At 40.6% G+C, this 24724-nt stretch overlaps 1 protein-coding gene across 1 annotated transcript in view; it reads left to right on the top strand.

Moving 5' to 3' along the window:
- Positions 1-10575: 10575 nt before the first annotated feature.
- Positions 10576-24724, top strand: part of LOC126243607 (putative mediator of RNA polymerase II transcription subunit 12) — a 542395-nt gene continuing 528246 nt past the window's right edge. The window contains exon 1 of the mRNA XM_049948174.1: positions 10576-13442. Coding sequence (XP_049804131.1) covers positions 10792-13442 — 2651 coding nt within the window. The 5' untranslated portion in view covers positions 10576-10791. The remainder of the gene's footprint in view (positions 13443-24724) is intronic.

Genomic DNA, 24724 nt, shown 5'->3' with positions numbered 1-24724 from the left:
TAAATAAAGATAGTACCTTCTATTGCAGCCTTTTTCCGTCAGCTTGTAGGTGAAGAGTACAGTTTGAGAACATCTGCCATTAGTTTCGAGTGGTATTGATAAACTTTTTCCAGCAAGATAATACCAGTTCTATGGCATCGTCAATTTTTGAGCTGTATTGCGATTTTACGAGCTCCTTGTGTAGCGCTATGTATGTACACTGGTGTCCAAAATTAAAGCAACAAACTGTTATTTCCACATCCTGTGTTTAATTCATGATATAATCATACAGACTGTCAACAGATATCCGTACGATCGTGTTCTACATGGAAAATGGCACTCCGATTAATGGACAACCACGCCAGCAATGATGTCAGGGCACCTATGAAGCGGGGTAGTGTTTGCAGTGTAGTCCCACATCCACAATCGCCGTGTACATAGGTACAGACAGTGCAAATGGCACCAAGAAGACGCCTACAGACTCCATAGGAAGAATGGAAGCAGGAGAGATGCAAAGTGGTGTAGCCCAATGCCTTAATGTGAATCGTTCTGTTGTTTCTTAGATAAGGCGACAGTTTATAGAGATGGAAACTGCATTCCGGAGACTAGGACAGGGCCGACCACGCGTCACATCAGAAAGAGTGGACCGTTATTTGGCTGTAAGGGCACAACGATACTGCCTTACTACTGCACTGCAACTGGCATCTGACCTCGCAGCATCCCCTGGACGTGTTGTATCGAGGCTAACGGTGTAGAGAAGGCTTCAGCAGAGTGTCCTTTATTGTTGAAGACGTGCTGACTGGTCACCTCCGGCGTCTCTTCACAGAAGGAAATGTCTACAGGGGAGCCTTCAACATGCCACCTGGATTGTCGAACGGTGGGCAGATGTTCTTTTCACAGATAAGTCCTGATTTGGTCTGGAGAGTGATTCTCGACGGATTCGCATCTGGAGGGCACATGGAACACGATTTCGGTATCCAAACATTGTGAAAAGACATCAATATCAAAGGGGATTCTTAATGGTGCGGGCAGGGATGAATTTGACCACTCGAACGACTCTTCATGAAATTGTACGCATGAATCAGCAATATTTAACTGCTGTCAGGTACCATGAGGAGATCGTGGGATCTCACGCGCAGTTGTTGCGACGTGCAGACTTCGTATTGATGGACGATAATGCTTCACCTCATAGAGCACAGATGGTTGGTGTTCTCTTGGAAATGGAAGATATTGCACCCATAGTGTGGCCTGCTTGAGCTCCCGATTTGAATCCCACACAGCATTTCTGGGATACATTATGGAGATGGATTGCATCGTATCAACATCCACCAAGCACTCTCCAAGATTTGTGAGCAGCTCTGCACAAACAATGGGCATTATCGCCTAAACGTGAGATTGATGACATCATTCCTAGCACGTCCCGTCGTTGTCAGGCCTGTATTGGTGCCAGAGGTGGCTGCATCCCACACTGAGCACATTAACGAGTTGTCAGAATGTGTGTGCAAATCTGTTAAGTTGGAAAAAAACAAAGAACATTTTTGTCTACCATTATGCATGTTGCAGCTGATGACATTCTGTACTTGTTACAGTGTTTCTGCTTTGCTATCACCTATTGTCAGTGTGTGGGTGTTATGATGACGAGTTGCACAACGGATTGATCTGACAAGTACCCTTTGGCTCCTGCAAGAAGCAATTTCCACTTCACGCTACTACAGAAGTCAGACAGGCGCTCCTAATGTACCAAAACGAAATGCCTGAAAAACTTTCAGCAATAAATATCTTCTGGAGTCGTCCGCTGTAAGTAAAAGACGCAAAAATATTATATTTTCTTAGATAACTAGTGGGGTACTTGGGTAGTGGAGTATTGCTAGTTAGTTTAAGAAAACGAACAGACAATATTATTTATTGCAAAATTTAAGAAAAATCAGATGAAACTTCTATTTATGAACTGATACACAAATTTCCAGGTTCTTTTCAGAATAGGAGGTACCCCTTATGGATAGGAATCCTTTTAATGACATTTATATACAAAGTGTGGGAAAGCTGTTTTATCCCTTTTCTTTAAGAATGTTATTAACTCGGCAGACTGGCTGAGAGCCACGCCTACTCAAATTGAATAATTATCCGATTGAATTTTTCTAAGTACAGTCGAGGCTGTCGCGTGAGAAATGTAATGGGGTGACGTGAATGAAGTATGTTATTTCTAATGGAGCAAAGATGGGGCTCGCCTACGCTGTAGCGCACAATACTGTGAGCTGCGACGATTGCTGCCTGCTTCGTTTGCCACTGAAAAATAACAAAACTGTCTCTTTCTATCTGGATTGACCTTTGCCAATCGAAGTCTCACTACGCCTTGATGAAGTCAAGGACTCCTATCTGCCCCTAGTCTAACTATTGGCGTAGTGCACCGGTCAGATAACCAGCCCACTGCGATGCCACTCAATGTTTGCTCGCAGGCTCTAACTAGTACTCCGCCTGTGTTCACACATTAAGTGTTGTGGCCAACACAGTGAACAAACGCTTAACACTGAGCGACTCAATATAGAGTATCACTCCGATTCGCGAGCAACAGAGGTGCTCTCCCAGTGATGTACTGAGGAGAGACTTTGTTCCTCGCTCTCTGCATACACACACGAGCGCACTCGCTCCCGCTACGCGTTCCCGCTTCAAGCGCGTCACCGGAACTACTCCTCTCCACACAAAAAGCAAAAGGGTATATCATCCGCTGTCTTTCCCTCACTCCTCCAGCTCATTGCATCAGAAACGGTTCGCCAATCAGCGTTATTCTTACAAAGTGAGAATGGCTAAGCCGACCAATCTGGAAATATATAGCATTTGCGTTAGGTGTTTACTGTCCACAAGTGGACTAATGGACTGAAACTGTGCACTAGGTCCATCAAAAAATGTGTATACTGCGGCTCTCCCAAACAATACAGCGGGTTTTGCTTTTAAGGTGAACACGCAGGCCATTATCCCTTTTCTCTGGCAAAAACTGTTTTGGTCTGTGGGCGGTCGGCCGGACGGCGCACCTGCATTCTAACCCACCCTCCTACAGACTTTACAATGGGCTGGTTGCCTCTGCTAAACAAAAACTCCTGTGGCCGTCGTGTCTTGAATGTTTGTGTACACCAGCCTCGACTTTTTAATCTCGGTGTGCACATGCAATTTATTTATTAGATTTACATATCGATTACATGGAAATATGTAAAATTGACTCTACCCTATCGAGTTTGAGCTCGAATGAAACGTCTTGATACGCAGAATACGATGGTGAGGTCGGAATATGTAAGAAATGAAGGTCAGGAGACCACGCCACCTTACAGTATTTATACTGTTTTTCGTCAAAATAAACGCAACTTTGCAAAATTTCAGTTTGTTGCTTTAATGTTGGACACAAGTGTAGTTGTGTAATTGGAACCAATCGTTATGATTAATTATGTAATTTGGACCGATCTTTATTTCAGTTTCCCAACCAAAGTAAAGAAACTACATTAACCTAACCTTCTTCTCCTGCATCTGGGCAGTTTCCATATGTTTGGGGAGGGGGTTGCACCTGGCTTTCTCTCCAGAAGGACTGGGGTATGAATCCCAGAAAGGGCACCGCAATTTTTAATTTCCCATGTGGAGGGTGGGGGGGAGGGACCTCATCACATCCCTGGGACAAAGAAATTGCCACCAAAATTTGAAATTCCCGCCAAAATTCGGATTCCCACCGAAGTTCGAAATTCCTGCCAGCAGGTTAGTTGGGGAAAGGGGGAAGACGTTGGGACCCACAAGCCGGCTGGGAAAAACACATGACATCATGGGGGATGGAATGGGGGTAGGGCTAATTAATTGATCAATTTAATTAAATTGCATATCAATTTGATATCAAAATTGGGTGGTGCCACCCTTACCCTACTACTTGTTTCCCCATCATGCTGTCATGTTACTGGCCGGTAGAAGTCCAGAGACAACCCAATCTGTGCAACACAGTGAAACTGTGCTCCTGTCAAGCTGACTGCAGCTGTCAACACGAATCTGACCCAATCTTAGCCGCTGCCTGTGCGTCTGAACTGCTTATTATCCGCACTTCACTTTCCAGACAAATATCTTCAAGAAAGACCTCATAAGTCTTAAATTTATACGAGATGTTAACAAACTGCCACATCATGACGCAGGTCTTATCAGTAGCTTGGACGACAATGTGGCCACTGTTGCGGACAGTGTGGGCTGAGGTCTGCGAAGTCACCTTTAACAGAATGAGAGGGAGGAAAGCCACCTAGGATGCTTAGCACAGGTGATTCTGGGATCGAGAGAAGAAGCTGCGATTCATGGGAAGTTAATAATAGAACACATACTTTAGGCTTCAATTGGAGAACAATATATTTTCCCGATGGTTTAGCCTTATCTGGAGAGGTGTCTTCCAGCGCCTGTATATCTTTGCAAATCAATGAGCACACCCTACCACCCTATATGTCAGGCCTTATTAGCAAGTCCCGGTTACTGAGTTCTAGTCTGCTCTGCTTGCGACTCGGTCTGGCAATACACAGTCAAATACCTTAATCACAATTGGAGACAAGTGCGAGAGAGCACTTATTCCTCTTTATATTCTGACAGACAGAAAATGTTAACTGTTACTCTGACCACCTCATCTCGTATGTAGTTCTGGCCTGGAAACCCATTTCCTGGTGTCCATCTCGAGACCGCCATTACGTTGTCTTAACATCGCTACTTACTAAGGTTCCTTTTTCGTAGCATCCACGATAGTTCTTCCATTAATAAAAATTGACAGCCACGACAAATTTCTCTCTTTCAGAACTGCTTTGCGTGCCGTACCCAGCTGCATTTATATATATATATATATATATATATATATATATATATATATATATATATATATATATATATATATATATATTTCTGCTTTGCTTATCAGTAGTTATTTTCATACCCAAAAAGCAAAACAACGTTTAGTGTGTAATTTCTTAATCCTAATTCCCTCATCATCACCGAGTTTAATTTGACTACATTCCATTACCCTTGTTTTACTTTCGGTGTAGTTCATCTGACAACATCTTTTGAATACACTAACCATTCCTTTCGTCAGCGCCGCCAAGTCCGTCGCTGTCTCTGACGTAGTCACCTGCAAACCTTATCTGGATGTTGCTGTTGTGGTCTTCAGTCCTGAGACTGGTTTGATGCAGCTCTCCATGCTACTCTATCCTGTGCAAGCTTCTTCATCTCCCAGTACCTACTGCAACCTACATCCTTCTGAATCTGCTTAGTGCATTCATTTCTTGGTCTCCCTCTACGATTTTTACCATCCACACTGCCCTCCAATACTAAATTGGCGATCCCTCGATGCCTCAGAACATGTCCTACCAACCGATCCCTTCTTCTAGTCAAGTTGTGCCACAAACACCTCTTCTCCCCAGTTCTATTCAATACCTCCGCATTAATTATGTGATATACCCATCTAATCTTCAGCATTCTTCTGTAGCACCACATTACGAAAGCTTCTATTCTCTTCTTGTCCAAACTATTTATCGTCCATGTTTCACTTCCATACATGGCTATACTCCATACAAATACTTTCAGAAACGACTTGCTGGCACTTATATCTATACTCGATGTTAACAAATTTCTCTTCTTCAGGAACGCTTTCCTTGCCATAGCCAGTCTACATTTTCTGTCCTCTCTACTTCGACCGTCATCAGTTTTTTTGCTCAACAAATAGCAAAACTCCTTTACTACTGTAAGTTTCTCATTTCCTAATCTAATTCCCTCAGCATCGCCCGACTTAATTCGACTACATTCCATTATCCTCGTTTTGCTTTTGATGATGTTCATCTTATATCCTCCTTTCAAGACACTGTCCATTCCATTCAACTGTCTTCCAAGTCGTTTGCTGCCTCTGACAGAATTACAATGTCATCGGCGAACCTCAAAGTCTTTATTTCTTCTCCATGGAATTTAATACCTACTCCGAATTTTTCTTTTGTTTCCTTTACTGCTTGCTCAATATACAGATTGAATAACATGGGGGAGAGGCTACAACCCTGTCTCACTCCCTTCCCAACCACTGCTTGTCTTTCATACCCCTCGACTCTTATAACTGCCAACTGGTTTCTGTACAAATTGTAAATCGCCTTTCGCTCCCTGTATTTTACCCCTGCCACCTTCAGAATTTGAAAGAGAGTATTCCAGTTAACGTTGTCAAAAGCTTCCTCTAAGTCTACAAATGCTAGAAACGTAGGTTTGCCTTTCCTTAATCTTTCTTCTAAGATAAGTCGTATGGTCAGTATTGCCTCACGTGCTCCAATATTTCTACGGAATCGAACTGATCTTTCCCGAGTTCGGCTTCTACCAGTTTTTCCATTCGTCTGTAAAGAATTCGTGTTAGTATTTTGCAGCTATGACTTATTAAACTGATAGTTCGGTAATTTTCACATCTGTCAACACCTGCCTTCTTTTGGATTGGAATTATTATATTCTTCTTGAAGTCTGAGGGTATTTCACCTGTCTCATACATCTTGCTGACCAGGTGGTAGAGTTTTGTCAGGACTGGCTCTTCCAAGGCCGTCAGTAGTTCTAATGGAATGTTGTCTACTCCCGGGGCCTTGTTTCGACTCAGGTCTTTCAGTGCTCTGTGAAACTCTTCACGCAGTATCATATCTCCCATTTCATCTTCATCTACATCCTCTTCCACTTCCATAATATTTTCCCTTGTGTAAACCCTCTAGATACTCCTTCCACCTTCCTGCTTTCCCTACTTTGCTTAGAACTGGGTTTCCATCTGAGCTCTTGATATTCATACAGGTGGTTCTCTTTTCTCCAAATGTCTCTTTTATTTTCCTGTAGGCAGTATCTATCATGGAAGCTTTAACAGATTTAGTGAGTACACGAGCGACTGTTGCGGTCTCTGTTATCTGGTTTGACATTTCTTCGCTGACTGTTTGGGGGGCAGCGGCTCCGCTTTGGTTTGCTTCTTATTCTTATTTTGATTATGTTCTCCGTGTGGCTGACTGTACTGCATACTCTACAGCAAGAGTCTTTGAAAAAAGTGAATCTGGGCAGAGACACAGAGCTATAATGATATTCTTTACAAGTCCAACTACTTTCCTGGATTTCAACCCTAATTTTCCGGGCTGGTAGATCTGATTTTCCTTATTCGTCTGAGATAATGCCCAGAAAATATTAGCAGGTTTCTGGGAAACAAATCAGCGAAATTCGAACTAAAATTGGCCCAAAATCACAATCCATTGATATAAATGGACTCTAATTCGTTTTTACAGCAGTATCGCGTCTTAAAACAGAATCAGAGACAGAAATTACTTTTTTCCTGTCGCTAGTCTCTCTCTCTCTCTGTCTGTCTGTCTCTCTCTCTTCCTCTCTCTCTCTCTCTGGTTCGTGCAGACCGATTAGTCACTGATTGAGCTGTCTCATTAGAACCGGAACAGCAATACCGACCGAAGATATCTAAATATTTTCTCTGGTAAACGAAGATTAGCTGAAGCATTTACTTTGTGGTTTGTTTCCGAAAAATGCAATGGATCTCAGTTTGATGACCTGGAGGCTAACACCCAAACCTCCAGATGTCAGACACTCAGGCCGGTACCAAACGTTGTGTGTCGATAGAGTATCAGTCAAAACACCAATTTAGGTTGTGCTGTGTGCTGTCGTCCGGTAGAACATACGTAAACGGCGATTAAAAGCAACACCAGAACTGCGGATTATAAGGAACATGCATCTGTGAGGTGTAAACGAAAAGATCCCTGGTAAGTCACTCGGTAGAGTGTCAGATAATCGCAGTGAAGTCCCGATTCGAAAACCACTGAAGGCGATTTTTTTAACTGTTTACGCATGTAAGTGCTATATGAGAGAACGTTTTCTGACATGTAAAAGGACGTTTCGAAGTTTGTAGAAATGTTCTATAGAGTACATTTGTATAGATAGGTGTGGTGTTATCAATTCAAATGTACGCTATAGATTTACTACTTGCAACTTATGAAGCGAAAGCAGACTGCCAAAAGAACATTGCTACAAACTCCAAAACATTCTTTTATATGTCAGAAAAAAATGTTCTCCCATATAACAATTTCATGCGTAGACTGCTCGAAAAGGAAAAGTCTCCTTCACTGGATTTCGAAAAAAAATGGAAATTTGTGGTAAGTCCTACGTGACCAAACTGCTGAGGTCATCGGTCCCTAAGCTTACACCTACTTAACCTAACTTAAACAAACAAAAAGACAACACACACCGATGTCCGAGGGAGGACTCGAACCTCCGACGGGAGCAGCCGCGCGAACCGTGACAAGGCGCCTAAGACCGCACGGCTAGCCCGCGTGGGCTGGGCTTCGAACTCGCGACCTTCAGTCTTTAATCTGAAGCTCTACCAACTGACCTACCACGTTTCCTACAATCCGTAGTTCTGGTCTTACTTTTAATTACCGCTTACGCATGTTCTACTGGACGACAGCACACAGCACGAACTAAATCGGTGTTTTCGTTGGAGTGTTTTGGAGTGTCTGAAAGCTGGAGGTTTGGTGATAAGTACCAAACAACAAATTCTGAGTGTTGGGCTCTGATATTACGGCCGACTCTTGTAATTTTTTGAACTTAACATGATCAACATAAATGGCAGTGATTGGTGCGTATGAATAGTTAGTGCAAATGCCGCAGTGGTTTTGATTTGATGTCCAACTTGAATACGATGCACGCTACTGTAGCTGTAAGGAGACGAACACGCCTAGAGTGACGAACTGTCAAACTAGGCTACAACAACAACAGGTATCCATTTATTCAGTTTAAATCATTCATTTTCTTCGGTTTAGTTTGCGCATTGAGCGCTGGAAGAGTGATCGTTTCATTGGCTCTGTGAGCTTTGTAATTTTGTCTTCCCAACCACTACGGTGATCACACATAGAAGGCTGTAGAATATCCGTAAATTACTAAGGTAATACTGGATCTTGAAACTTGGTAAGTTTTCGCCGGATAGATGGCGCCCGTCTTCAGGCGTCTGCCAGACGAGGTTTTTCATCATTTTGCTCAAAAATTACTCGCCCTTGAGTCAAAATTAGCAAAATGCAAAAAAAGCACAAGTGACCATTGTTACGTGCATTCTGTATATATATTGTCCGCACGTTCTTCAGCTGTCTTGTACGAAAGTGACGTTCCACAATTGCTTCCGGTTCTGTCACCTTCCATAGATGTATCGGTAAGCAAGTAACTGAGAAATTTAAAACTTGTTAGAGGCCGTTACTTAGTTTAGGACGTATGACAATTGAATACTTTTGCTGATGTAAACCCCTTGAAACGGTAAAAATTAGATAAAAATGGTGTGGAGCAGAAGCGTAAAAAAATTGAGAACATAAAAATAATGTAGGGCTTAAGCGTTAAAGCAATTCAGCAATTAAACACAGTCAGCGATAGATCATCGATCGCTTGTAGTGATGACAACTGCAACTTCCAGGAAGGAAGGAAGAGTGGTTTTAACTTCCCGTCGACGTCGAGGTCTGTAGAGACGGAGCACAAGCTCGGATTATGTCGAGGATGGGGAGGGAAACGGATCGCGCTCTTTAAAAGGAACCATCGCGGCATTTGTCTGCAGCTATTTAGGGAAATAACAGAGAACCTAAATCTGGGTGGCTGGACGCGGGTTTGAACCATCGTCCTCCCGAATGCGAGTCCAGAGTTCTAAAAAGACTGCGCCACCTCACACGGTGCAAGTGCCAGGCCTTAGGAAATTTGGTACGGTAACTTGATTCCCTACCTTGTGAAGAACAGATCATGAAAATATCCACAGAGTAAAACATGCTCATGTATAAATTATATGCTAATTTGACCAATGAGTAAAACACTGAGCCAGTCCTTTAATATTTGACCAATATATGAAAGAGTTAAAGCATGAAATCACAGTTTCAGTTCAGATGGTTTTTGATATTTTGTTTTATGTAGGAGTCAGGAAGCTAGAAAAAGGTGTTACAAAAGCAGCATGAACAGTAAACGAAATTTCTGTACTAAACTAAATGTAGCTGAATACAAAATGATTTTGACATCTTCCTTGCGCTAAAGTCCATTTTCTTGTACCTTAGCATACGTTTGTGCTCAAAGAAAGGCAGTCTAACGTATAGCACAATCCTGTTTTCTCCTGTGTTAATAAGGAACGCAAAGAACGACCGGGTGAGCATTGTCATAACGTGTAACATATACTGTGAAAAGAATGAAACTTTTTTTGCATTCATGTCAAGCAAACAGATTCGCGTATTTCCGCTTTAATCGTAGATATGTACCTGTTCACATTGACTTCGGTTTCCAGTCTCTCTCCTTTTCTATTGCGCGCACACACACACACAGTCATACCTCACACAGATAAACAAAGTTTGTTTACATGGCGTGAAATTTCTAATATCGCGCAATTGGAATACACGGTGTTTCCAGTCTATCGAAGCTGTTGAGGACAAGTGACGACCGAAAAGCGACTATCGCAGCTGCAAACACCGGAACGTGGGTATCGATTATCGCTGCCGTTCCTCTCGATAGCGTAGCTATTATCGACGCCTGTTATTTTGTACAACCCTACCCATGGTTCGCTGTGGATAGTGGCCATGTTGAATCGGGTCTGTTGCAGTGTGTTATGAAGTGTGTGACTTGTCGGTATTTTTTGTTCGTATAAACATTGATTTTGCAGCTTATGTTTCCCGTGGCCCGACTTTTAAGTGTCATGGATTATGATTTTCCTTGTGTTTACTGGTGTAGATGACGGTTTGAGGAGTACAACTCCTCAAATCTCACTGTGTTCGGGAGGTGGCCCGTTTTCGACAGCCTAACATGGCTGATAATTTAAGTCAAAAATCGCCAAAGGCAGGTGAGAAAACAAAAGTTAACAGCGTGTTGACACGTATCAACAGTGACGTCGATAAAAATCTAACCACATCAGCAGCATCTCCTGTCACAACACCGAGTCAGAGAAAGAAAACACCAGCGTTTCAAATAACGAGTGTCACAGTTTTGCCTAGTATAAGTGCAGACGGAGGCGAAGATTCAGCTGACGATTTGGATGAATCTCACACGGATGACACGTCCGACGTCGTAGATAATTCCAGAATCACTGACATAGAAAACGAAACTCCGAGTTTTTCGGAAGACACCTTTTCCAAAGAAGACGTATTTTTCAACGCCACTGCAGCATCTCTGGGATCGGCTCCTGTTATTCCTACAAGTTCGCAATACGGACTTGCTATTGTCGCTAACGAAGCCGGCAGTGCAGCTTCTAATAACGGTAGTGTACCTACATCTAACGCCGCTGCTAATACAACAGGTGACGTAAAGGCAGGTGCCACTGATTCCACAATTGCTGTCAGCAATTCCAATAGTGTAAACAAGCAAGAAACAGAAATGAGGGACGTTCACGCTCCAGCTAGTAGGAACGAACGTTTTAAGGTGGTTAAAATTGAAAGCACTGTACCCTTTAAGAGGGGCAGGTGGATGTGTATGGATTATTTGGACCATACGATGTCGCAGAATCAACAAAATTCGCAACAGGCTATCATAAACGTTGTTAAAAATGTGGATGGTGAAACAAATACCAGCTCTGTAAAGTATGGAACTGATAGTGGAGTTGTGATTACAGATGGTCTCATTGTTCGCAGCATAGACAGTCAAGGTATAACAAGCCAGGATTCTTCGAAATCTGTATTTGTTAATGAGCAGCAACAGCAGCAGCCACCACCAGCTGGTTATATGACACAACAAGGAACTACTGGGAACTTTACACCAGGCCAGAGTGTAAACATCTCTCTTTCTCCTGGACAAACACTGCAACAGCCATATGTGGCAACAAGTCAGCAAAATAACACACTTATTACACAGGTTCCACAGCAAAATTTGCAGCAACAACAGCCACAGCAACAGCCATCAATGTTGCAGCATCAGATGTCAGTGATAGCTCAACAACAGCTACAACAACAGCATCCAGCACAGGTACCAGCCCAGAATGTTCCCATGCATCACACCCAGAGCATGTCACAGGTCCCTATGCAGCATAATGTAATACCTGGTCAACATCAACAGTCTGCTCAGCACCAGAGTTTACCTCCACAACAGTTTCAGCAGGTAATGTCAACTGCCAATTCCCAATATATTCATCAGCAGCAGAACTTGCCAGCAGGACAACAGGTGCACCAGCCACAAAATATAACTGCAAATCAGCAAATGTACCATCAGTCCCTGCCACCAGCCTCTTCGCAGCAGCAGATTTCGCAAGCAGCATACATACCACCACCTACACAACCAGTGCAGCAGCAACAGCAAGTTCCTACTGGCTTGATAACTGTACAACAAGGTCTTCCACAACAGATAATAGTTCAGCAACAACCACCACAACAACAGCAGCAGCAGCAAATGCAAGCCACTTATTATACCCCACCACCACAAGGTATGTCTGCTCAGGCCACTCAGCAAGGAGTAATCACAATGGGCCAAGTTCAGCAAGGAGTTAATGTTGTTTCACAGCCTCCGTCAGTTGTGTCACAGCCAAGTATCATCCAGACTTCAGCTGCCAGTCAGACGAAAGTGCCAGTTCAAGGTCAACAACAGCCACAAACCATTCCTTTATCTCAGCCGTCTGCTACACAGCAAGTATCAAACAGTGTTCCAATGTCTGCTCCAGTGATTTCACAGAAGGCACATCTTCCACCGATTCAGATAGTGAATTCACAAATCCCACCAACACAGGATCAAGTACAACAGCATATTCCTGTCTCACCGCAGCCTCCGCTGCAGCCACAACAGCAAATACCATTACAGCCACAAGTACCAGTGCAACAGCAACAGATGCCACCTAATCAGCAACATATTCCTCAGATCCACCAGCAGCAAATTATTAATCAGCAAATAACTCCACAGCAACAGCCACCAGTACACAGCTCAAATTTGCAACCTGTGCAGCAACAAGTGCATAGCATACAGCAGCCGCAACAACAGCAGCCGCCTCAGCAACCAACGTCACAACAGCAGCAGCAGCAGCCACTGCCTCAGCAACCACCTCCATCACAACAGCAGCAGGGACAGCAGCCAGCCAGTGTTATGGGGCAGCAGCCTATGATTCCTGTGCAGACATCTGTTCCTATGTCCACTATTACTGGACCACCACAGCAGATGTATTCAAATAGTGCTACACCAGCGCAATCGTATACAAATCCACAACCTGTCACTGTCACAGCTGCTAGGACTCCAGTTAATCCAGTGCTGCAACATCAAGTCTCTGTAAGTGGTGTTGGTGCAACAAATATAAGTGTGGCTTCAAATTTACCAAATGTGGTGGATCCAAACTCAGGTACAGTGATTGGTATTGTCAGTAATCCTGCTGAAAACCAAATTTCCCAACCAGACATTAATGCTGCCAAAACTGAGTCCCATGAGATTGGAAAAAATGCCGAGGAGAAGCAGACTGCCATTGCCCCAGTTGAGGACCAAGAAAGGTAAGCTCCTTTTATTTTTCTATTCTGCTGTTGCTTGTTAGTTTGTGGTAAATTTTGTTTTTTATGAGAATGAAAATAGCATTTGAGATTAGGCCTACGTGCTGAAGACCTGTTTTGTGATCACATCTATATAATTTCTATATTTCTAAAGTTTGTATCTTACATTGAATGTTCTTATTTTCTGGATGAAGATGTTTGTCATGTTGGCCTAAAGAGAAACATTTTACTGCATTAGTCATGGGACCGACCTCATAAATTCCATACACATTCTGGAGAAGATTAATGCAGATGGTTTTTGTTTGTTTAGAGATTTGAACATTGCTGTGACTATTAATGCTACTGTAATATTATTGACTGTGACACAAATAATGCCTACTGTAACAGATTTAAGTTGCTTAGGAGTATTGTCATTGTACTGTGAAAATTACCTGCTATTTTGTTGTATGTGTATACAATTTTCTTTGTTACACAGCATCATTGAACATAAATTTTTACTGTAGTGTAAACACTTATTCTTTTTGAATGAATCAGCATTTATCCCTTCGTTTCTCTTCCCTCTTTATGATGTAAGAGGCTACAAATTGCACAGTAGGCTTTCACATACTAGTGATGTTCGTCTATGTTATGTTTCATGAAATCCTGTGTATTGACAACCATTTTCGTTCAGATTTTATCTTGTGTATATGGGATGCTATGCTGTGCACACCTGTGGTTAATGTAGCAGTCTAAAATTTTAACTGTTAATTACAGTTTATTAGTGGCATCCTGAAGTCACACAGCAGTTGCAGGAATTTTATATACAGTCTAGTCAGTAGGCCTATTTCTATCGTTGGCATGAAGTACACATTGACTCACAGGAACCTGTCATTAAACCACTCCTGAATGTGGCAAAAGGCTTATAGTTCTGTTACTTTCAATTGGCCTAGGTATTTTCCATGCTATGAATTTTGTCCACAAAGCCAAAGAGAACACACAGTTCAAATTTTGCATAAAGCAATAAAAACTTACATTGTTATCAAAACAAATTATGTAACAGTGTGCCAACTGAATTTCTTCATCATTACAAAAATAGAACAATTCTTCAAGAAAACAAGCTATTGCTAAAATAATTATCCAGTAAGGAATCCTGATCCAGTAAGGAAAAGAAAAAAAGTGTTGACAGGGGTGCAATGTCTCATGATCTTTGTCACTCCAATATATGATTGTAAATATGTTTGTCTCAGTAGCTGTAGCAATCATTGAGTGAGAGTGGCACAATTTCAGACTCTTTGAAACTTCTGTTGAAGAAATGTACAGTACTCAGTAGAACAAAAGTGGATGGTAATTTCATTACTATGCTATAAAAGGCTGAGTAGTGTTCAACTCTATAAGCAAATACAAATTTAGTTTGAATAATAGAACTTTGATTGACAAAATAAGATTCAGAACTGGCAATTGAAAAAAAAACAGCCCTCGATCACTATTTTTAATGAGGGCTGTTTTCTTTCAATTGTAACTATTCACGGTCTCTGGACATGCAGCCATGTAACTAATAATAATAATAATAATAATAATTCAAAACTGGGCTGACAGTAAAAAGTCCTCACAGGTTGCAAGCAATAAAAACTTCTTAACCAGAAGTGTGATAGTCCTATTCAGAAATGAAGTACACAGGCACAGGAAATCATTTCAGGGTAAAGTATACATGTAGGTTTTGTTCATAATGTAGAAACAAAAATAACAACTCACATATAAACAGCTTACTGTAACTATGAATGATGATAGAAACTAGTCTAAATACTATGTAGCATAGATTGATAGAAGTGCTTACTGGTTACTAGGTTTCAAACTCCGAATTCTTTTTAACACTGGAGTCTTTTTTCAATTGCAGCAGTGTTCAAATCTTTGTCCAATCATCCAGAATTAACTTCCTGTAAAGTTTTAAATCACATATAAATGTGATAGCATTGGTGGTTTCTTGTAAAACATATAACTGGTTTCCTTTATCATTATTCTGTCTGTGTGTGAACTCTGTTTTTGACTACCTCATCAGTAGTGAGGTGTTAAGCTCCAATGTTACTTTGATCCAAATTTCCTTTTGCTAGAAAAAGATGTAATGGTTTGGAGGCCCTGGAAACTTTTACAAGGTTCAAGGGAGACAGGACAGGGCAAGTGGAAAACCAACCCACCTGACCAGTATTTCAAAATTCTGAAAGTTAATGATTGTGAACTTTTGTATTAGGTATGTGTATACATATATTCTTGTATCACTTCTGACCTAGTATATAGATAGAGCCTAGTAGATATTTTCTACCTTTATTCACTTGCATTTTCACTCAACTTGCTTCCTTCACATGAATGTTCACACGTGTATTCCATTTGTCATCTACCATATGCACCCAGTGCCTTACCTTTTTCTGTGATTCAGAATATTAAAAATTTTGTTGCTTTTCTTCAGTTTCATTAATTCCTGCAAAATAATTGATTCTGGATTGTTGTTAATGCTCCATGAGCAACGTGTTGTGCAAGTCACCATTGATGACAATGTGATCATAATTTTCAGGTTTTAAATCTCTTCAGAAGGGTTTAAATTTTCTATTAAAGGCAGTGTTCTAGGCCAGAGTTGTACATAAAAGATTTAGGTCCTCACAGTTTGCTTGCATCAACTAAGAGAGATCCCTAGATAGCTTTTTCGAAAAGTTTTAAGCGCATTTTCTTCCCTGTCCTTGTCCATTCCAAGCTTGTACTCTGTCACATTGTCCATGAAACATTACCCCTTTTCCTTTATTTTAAAGCATCTTCAGTGATCACTGTATCAATAAGGTTTCTGTTACAAATTTGTTTGCCAAGATTAGTTAGTCATATTTTTTTGTTTCCCCACATCATTTCTAATGTTCTTCTATACAAAGGTGTTTTAGTACCCTATATTTCACTGACATGGAATGTATTTTTGTTTTCTTGACATATAGATCCACTTAGCCTGTCTCGTTATTACTTTACTATGGTACTGTGGTGGCTGATTGTGGGTGGATATGTTGCCTGGTTTATGTGATTCTGATTCTATAATAATACCTAGATGAGTTTCTATTTATCTACTATATGTTTTGTTGGTTTAAATAACATTTTAGTAAAGCCAGACCTTGTGATGGAATAAATAAAAATTGTTTGATGCCTTGACTGCAATTTTCCTGTTCTTGTTAAAGTTTGATTACTGGCTCCAGTTTCTACCTGCAACTATCTTCAGATCTGTAAACAAATTGAAGAAAAGAAGCCTAAGAAAATTTTGTACAAGTAAGATGTAAAGATGAGCAAAGAATGTAATGGGGAAACAATCCTAATACTGAAAGTGATTATTTGACAAATCCCTTTAACAAAGCAGTACAAAGTATGGTAATGCTAATAAGATAACATACCATTCAAAATGTAAAAAAAAAAAGCTATGAATATGCATTGGAAAGCATCATTAACTGTAGTCATCCAATGTCTTGTATTCATAAATGCCGAGGTAATGACAGTATGTAGTTTAAAAACGTCACTGTGAGCAAACCAAGTTGTAGACCTGCAGAAAGAACTTTAGACCAAAACTCATAAAAAGCTTATCATTTACCTACATCCAACTAAATTTTAAAACAATATAGGTAATAAAGGTATGAAGTTAAAATTACAAGGCAGGGATGCTGTATTAAGATTTCTGTTATAAAATTCTTTCAGCGAGTCTACAACCTGGCTTGATCACGGTAATGTTTTTAAACTACATACTGTCATTGTTTTGGTATTTACAAATGTGCGACATCGAGTGGCTACAGCTAATGACACTTTCCAATGCATATTCACAACCTTTTTTATGTTGTGAATTGTGTGTTATGTTAAGAGCTTGAACATATTTTCTTTTACACTGTTAAATGGATTTGTTAAATGTTCACCCTTCTTATTAGAATTGGCTCCCCATTATAATTTTTGGTCACCTTTTATACAGTTTTTTTTATATCTTACTTGATAGTTCAAAATTTTGTTAGTCTGATTTTCCTCCATTTGTTTAGAGATCTGAAGATGGTTGTAGATAGTTACCAAAACTAGCTACTATACTGTGTGACAGGAAAATTGTGATGTAGGCATTCAAAGTTTTTTACATTAAAAAAACATTTATTTAATAAATAATGTTTGGTCCCTAATATTTGTCTCGTCATTTATTGGTGTACCATAGACTGGGAGAGGAGGGGGGTCTAATATTCATTCGTTTCTGAGTATTGTTCTTGTCTTCTTTTCGTAAAAAAATTAAGTGTTAGGTGTTACACTGCTTTTGTGCTACATTGTTTTATTCCTTTTGCTGCAAGCTATAGAAAGCCACTACCAAAGTATCTTTTTATGTTTGCTGTAATAGCACCGTTGATAAAAACATTTATGAATATTAACCACAGATGAAAATACTCACTCCTTTCCAAAAGAATTTGTTTTTATATTTTGAAAGGATCATGATGTGTATGTGATGGAGGGGGAGGGGTTACTGAAAATTCGTGACAGTTGCTATTGGAGCAAATGAAGTTTAGATTCTGAAAAAGAGTCATCTACAGTTATATTCTTTGTTGTGCCACTTTCTTTTCTCATACTCTTGGGTTTTTGCTCTGAGCAAATATCTGAGAAGTCACTGTGAAATATAACAAAATGCAAATTGCAGAGGTGCCCACTTACAAAAATGTGAATCATTATTTAAAAACATGTTGACGGTACAGGAGACCCTAATCTCATTAATCTTCCTTTTTGCCTGTCTGCAGGAGAGGAATAATCCTGAATGACAACTTTACAGAGCTAGATGTGATGAATTTAAAAGTTTCATGTAGCTCTACTAAGTCATCCTACAGTTTTTCAATAGGTCTGTAGTTGCTGCATTGTTAGTCATAAAATGCGTACCACTTGAATTCGGGTACTTTCATTTCAGTTTTCAAATAATTTATATGTGTCTTTTTTTCCATTTTCTGTCATTCCTTGGTTGCTTCAGATGTCAATGTATGTTCTGTCTTTGCAACTAAATGAAAGGCAATTTGTTTTTCACAAAAACATTCATTCAGTTCAAAAATGGAACATATCTCCATAATTTATATACTTTAGAAAATCTGAAGGTGGCAAGCAGCACTGATATTTGGAATATTTTGACTTCTTTATGCTACTGAATGATCATCAGATATGTAGGAACTGCTAGAGAAGTAGCTACCATAGGAGGAAGATAACCATAAGCGGATCGACAGAAGCGTCCGATCCCACGCGTCGGCTTTGACCCGTGACGTAAGGGTGTTGTCGTGTGTGACGTCATGACGGCGCGGAGTTTGGTTTGAGTGTGGCCGTCTCCAGTTCTGTTTTATCTTATTTTATTTACTTTTCTGATCTGTTCATTCTATCTCGTGAGATTTTTATTTTATTTTTTTTTTTAATTTAAAAACACTTTTTACTTATTTTAATTATCTGTTTCCTCCAATTTCTGTTTTAGTTTATTATATTTATCTTTCTGATCTGTTCGTTCTATCCTGTGAGATTTTTTTTTTTTTTTTTTTAAGACAAAAAACACAAATCAGCTACTGAAGCATCTTTATCTTCTATGGGTTGCAGGGGTTACGACCCCTAGGGAGGTGGGTGGGTATTCATGCATGGCTGTCTTCACTTACACGTTGTAGCTACGCAAGGCGTCTAAATTTGTTTATATTTAGTTTGCCCCCCACCCAAAACACCCCATTTCCCGCGCTTGTCCCGTTAGTGTCATTAGGCTTCTTGTGGAAAGTGTGTGTGTTCGTTTTTGTTTCCGCCATATTTGTGACGTCATGGGTCAAAGCAGACGGGCGGGATCGGACGCTTCCGTATTTCCCCATAAGCTATGCCGAGACACACTGTTGCTTACTATTGCCTCATCCGGAACTGATATTTCGTATTGGTAGTGACATTTGCTTTGGTATGGGCACCATTCACAACTATTTAATTGTGAATAGTAGTATAACTTTAAGAGTTTCAGTTTTAATTGGCAGTAAAAAGCAGTGTTCTCGTGAGGCCAAATTAGTAGTTTTATTTTGTAACACCCTCTTTTACCTACAGGTACAGTCACATAGGTGTTACATGTCACTCATCTATATAGAATAGGTTACACAGTTCTCTGAAGTTAGTAGTATCATTTTTTGCCAGTTCTAGTACCTTTTACATGTTTCAAGGCTGTACAGCAATAAGTTTTTATTACATTCTTACATTTTAGTGTAGTCCCTGACAATGATTAATTCCACTACATTTCAAAATAAATATTGCTATTAATTTGTTTAGAATCTTACATCACATCCCCAAACATCTACTTTTTGTGAAATTTTTGAACGGCAATAAAAATTAGTTATTGATGGAACACGGTTTTTAAAGACACGCTAAAGGCCAAAAATTAATACCAAGCTGATTTTGCCTGCTTTTTTAGGGCTCAGAGTGCAGTTCAACATTCTGTCACAGGCTTCTGACAGGTGTAAAGTAAGAAATTAAGAATTTCTGCAGTCTAAAGCCAATTACAACATTGCTACTAACCATACGTACAACTTCTACAAATTGTCTTATTACAATACTGTGAAAAGGATAGTTGCTACTCACCATATAGCGGAGATGCTGAGTCGCAAATGGGTACAACAAGAAGACTGTCGGAAAGTGAGCTTTTGGTCAGCAAGTCCTACATCAAAAATACACACACACACACACACACACACACACACACACACACACACACACACACACACACACACTCTGGAAAATGCAACTCACACGCGCGTGATCACATTGAGTGAGTTGCGTTTGCATGAGGAATGTGAGTGGTCTAATTTCTCAATTTTCAACTAAGGCCTTGTTGGCCAAAATCTCACTTTCTGATAGTTATTTTTTTGTGCCTATCTGTGACTCAGCACCTTCACTATACGGTGAGTAGCAACTATCCTTTTCAATATTGTTACATTCTATCCTGGATTTAAAATTGTCTTATCGTGTAGACTGTGTTTTGGGAACTTCTTGCACATAACAAGTCAGGTAAGAATGTTAATTTTAAACATGTCTATTCATATGGCATGTAGGTAGCAGATATTCTTCAGTATCTTATTTGTTGATTGAGTCATGTAAATACTAACAAGCAAGCATTAGTACATGAACAGCAACTGTTGTCGTCATCGTTGTTGTTGTTGTTGTTGTTGTTGTTGTGGTCTGAAGACTTGGTTGATGAAAATCCCCATGCTAGGCTGCCTGCACCAAGCCTCTTCATCTCTGAAAAACTATTGCAACTTACATCCATTTACTGTATTCTTGCCTCTGCTCCCTGTCTACAACCCTAAACCACACCCACACACATACACTTCCCTCCATCGCCATATTGCCCTTTCCTTGATGCCTTAATGTGTATGCTATCAACTGATCGATTCCTTCTTTTGGTCAAGTTGTGCCATGAATTTGTTTTATCCCCTGTTCTATTCTGTACTGCCTCATTAGTTACCCAGTCTACCCATGTAATCTTCAGCTTTCTCCTGAAGCACATTTCAGAACTTCTGGTCTCTCCTTGTGTACCGTGTGATGTGGCGCAGTGGTAAGCACACCATCAGGATGATGGTTCAAACCCGTGTTCGGCCATCCTGGTTTAGGTTTTCCATGACTTCCCTAAATCACTGACACTGGACTCGCATTCGGGAGGACGACGGTTCAATTCCGCATCCGGCCATCCTGATTCAGGTTTTCCGTGATTTCCCTAAATCATTCCAGGCAAATGCCGGGATGGTTCCTCTGAAAGGGCACGGCTGACTTCCTTCCCCATCCTTCCCTAATCCGATGAGACCGATGACCACGCTGTCTGGTCTCCTTCCCCAAACAACCAACCCACCTAAATCACTTCAGGCAAATGCTGAGATGGTTCCTTTGAAAGGGTAAGGCCGACTTCTTTCCCCATCCTTTCCTAAACCGATGGGACCAATGGCCTCGCTGTTTTGTCCCCTCCCCTGAATCAACTGACCAACCGTGCGATCTTGTTGTCTGCATTGTTTGTGGACCACATTTCACTTGCATACAAGGCTACACTCCATAAAAATTACATTTACATTCAATGTTACAAAATTTCTTTCTTTCAGAAAGGCATTTCTTGCTCTTGCCAGTGCCGCCGCCCCCCCCCCCCCCCTCCCTCCCTCAGTTATTTTGCTGCACAAATTACAAAAATAATCTACCATTTATAGTCTCTCGTTTCTTAATCTAATACCCTCAGCATTGCCTGATTTAACTATACTACATTCCATTATCCTTCTTATACTTTTGTTGAGATTCATCTTACTACCTCTTTTTCAAGTTGCTATACATTTTGTTCAACTGATCTTGGAAGCCCTTTGCCATCTCTCACTGAAGTACAGTCTCATTTGCATACCTCAAAGGTTTTATTTCCTGTCCGTGAACTTGAACTTGCTCTCCAAATTTTTCTTTTGTTTCTTTCACAGCTTACTTAATGTGCAAATAGAATAATATAGGGAACAGGCTACGATGCTCTCTCACTTCCTTTCATGTCCTTTGCTAAGTACAACAGACAAAGCAGCAGCTGTACTACACAATTTTAAAGTTTTCATATTAGCCCGTGCAAACATAAGTTATATTTAAAGACAATTATAATTATTAACACAGCATATTAAATTAGTTTATTACAGCACATTAGATTTCTTTAAGGTGTACCTTCACTAGTTCCATATTGTTGATAGTCCTTAATTATGGGATCCATAATGTGGAAGGCTATATGGATGCTGCTACAGGTGGAACAAGCTCACGTATGTTATAGCTTATTTTGACCAAGCCTGTAAGGCAGTATTTACTTCTGTACGGCTACTCCCCAATTCACATTTCATTGTTTGGCAGACTATTTCTCAGCTCTTCACTCTCAAATAGGATGTAGAAAAAACGAACATCCAAATATTTCAATACGGTCATTTCTGTGTGTGTGGATGGGAGTCAACAAAACATTTTAGCATTTGGAGGAGAAAGTTGATGACTGCAATTTCATGAAAGAATTTGTTTTAATGGTTCACACTCCAACTTGCTTATCATATCCTTAACACACTCTCCTGTTTCACAATAATACAAAATGAATTTCCCTTCTGTGAACTGTTTTGGACTCCTCTGTTAATCCTACCTGGTAACGATCCCACAGCAAGTGGCAATACTCCTTAATAGAATGGACAAGTGTTGTGTAGGCAGTCTGTTTAGTAGGTTTGTTGTATCTTCTGAGCATTCTGCCAATGAAAGATAATCTATATCTTTGCTTTGGTTCCTCTTTCCAATACATTTTCAGTGTCATCGTTCCAGTGTATGTGCTTTGTAATTATAATCTCTAGGAATTTACTTGAAACTACAACCTTTCAACCTGGTCTTTAAGTATGTCTGCTAACATTTGTGGAGATTCTCATCATGGTATACCATGTTAATCACACACGTTCATTGCTGGTAACATTTTTCCACTGCCAAATCAGCAGCTCGATTCGTTAATGTTCGTTGGAATACAGAGGATGGGCAAAATACAGGGTGATTCAAAAAGAATACCACAACTTTAGGAATTTAAAACTCTGCAACGACAAAAGGCAGAGCTAAGCACTATCTGTCGGCGAATTAAGGGAGCTATAAAGTTTCATTTAGTTGTACATTTGTTCGCCATTTCAGCCAATAAAGTTTTTGGTCCCTTTTTCTTCGAAGGTGCTACTGTAACTGGACTACAGTATCTGGAGATGTTAGAGAATTGGCTGTTCCCTCAGCTCGAACAAGAAGCAGAACAATTCATATTTCAGCAGGATGGAGCGCCACCACATTGGCACTTATCTGTCCGTAACTACCTGAACGTCAACTACCCGATGCGATGGGTCGGCCGCCAGGCAGCCCGTGACAGAGCACTTCATCACTGGCCTCCAAGAAGCCCTGATCTTACCCCCTGCGATTTTTTCTTATGGGGGTATGTTAAGGATATGGTGTTTCGGCCACCTCTCCCAGCCACCATTGATGATTTGAAACGAGAAATAACAGCAGCTATCCAAACTGTTACGCCTGATATGCTACAGAGAGTGTGGAACGAGTTGGAGTATCGGGTTGATATTGCTCTTGTGTCTGGAGAGGGCCATATTGAACATCTCTGAACTTGTGTTTGAGTGAAAAAAAACCTTTTTAAATACTCTTTGTAATGATGTATAACAGAAGGTGATATTATGTTTCTTTCATTAAATACACATTTTTAAAGTTGTGGTATTCTTTTTGAATCACCCTGTAATGTGAATTCTAGAAACACAACTCATTACCATGCCTAATATGGTATAGGAAACCTGTTGGCACTCAAAACATATTCCAGTTATCTCAGAATGGATAAATACAGGTCATGTGTTGTTTTTAAGGGAGTCATATACCATTCTTCTTGCAAAATAGTGGCAATTTCAGTCAACAGTGATGGAGGTGGATGGTGACCACTTGCCCTTCTCTTCAAAGTAGGCCACAAAGGCTTGATTTGAGATCAGCTAGGTAGTGGAGATGTGAAAATTCAGTCCTGTGCTCACAAAACCAATCCTGGACAAGGAGAGCTGTGTGAACGGTGGCCCTGTCACCATGGAACACAACTTCGCTGTTGGGGAACAAACATTTGCACCGTGGGATGGACCTGATCAGAAAAAATTGTCACATAATCACTGGCAGCAATGCGACCTTACAGGGTAACCATTGAGTCCACAGAATACTACTATATGGCTGCCCAAATCATCACCGAACCCTGGCCACATTTCAGTTGTGGGACATAAACTTAGTCAGAATTTGGAAACAGTGTGAAACAAGACACATCTGACCAGATGCCTTTCTTCCATTGCTCCATAGTCCAGGTTTTATGGCTTCGGCACTACATTTTCCTGTTACGGGCTTTTGCGTCACTGATGAGTAGCATGGGAATTTCAGCTCACCCAGCAATTACCTGCTTATGGAACTCCTCCCGCATTTCGGTACTGGCCAGGTTCGCGATTGTGACATTCAGTTCTGGAGTGGCTTTGGGAGCTGTCCACGTGTTACTTTTGTCACAAGCTTCTTCAATGACCATATGTCACAATCGCTCAACACACACTTTCGTCCATATTGTGATGCAGTGGATGATGTTTCAAAGCTTTTTCCTGTATGAGGTATAAGTCTTTGATATGGCACATCTTGAGAGCCCAGAACACTTCGGCTCCTTTGATGATTAAAGTTCCCACCATACAAGCGTCAACAACTTACTCATGTCGGAATTCCCTTAGTTCCAACATAATGCTTTCTCATCTACA

Source organism: Schistocerca nitens, chromosome 1, assembly GCF_023898315.1.
Source record: "Schistocerca nitens isolate TAMUIC-IGC-003100 chromosome 1, iqSchNite1.1, whole genome shotgun sequence".
Classification (NCBI taxonomy): Eukaryota; Metazoa; Arthropoda; class Insecta; order Orthoptera; family Acrididae; genus Schistocerca; species Schistocerca nitens.
This window is presented reverse-complemented; position numbering and strand designations above follow the sequence as displayed.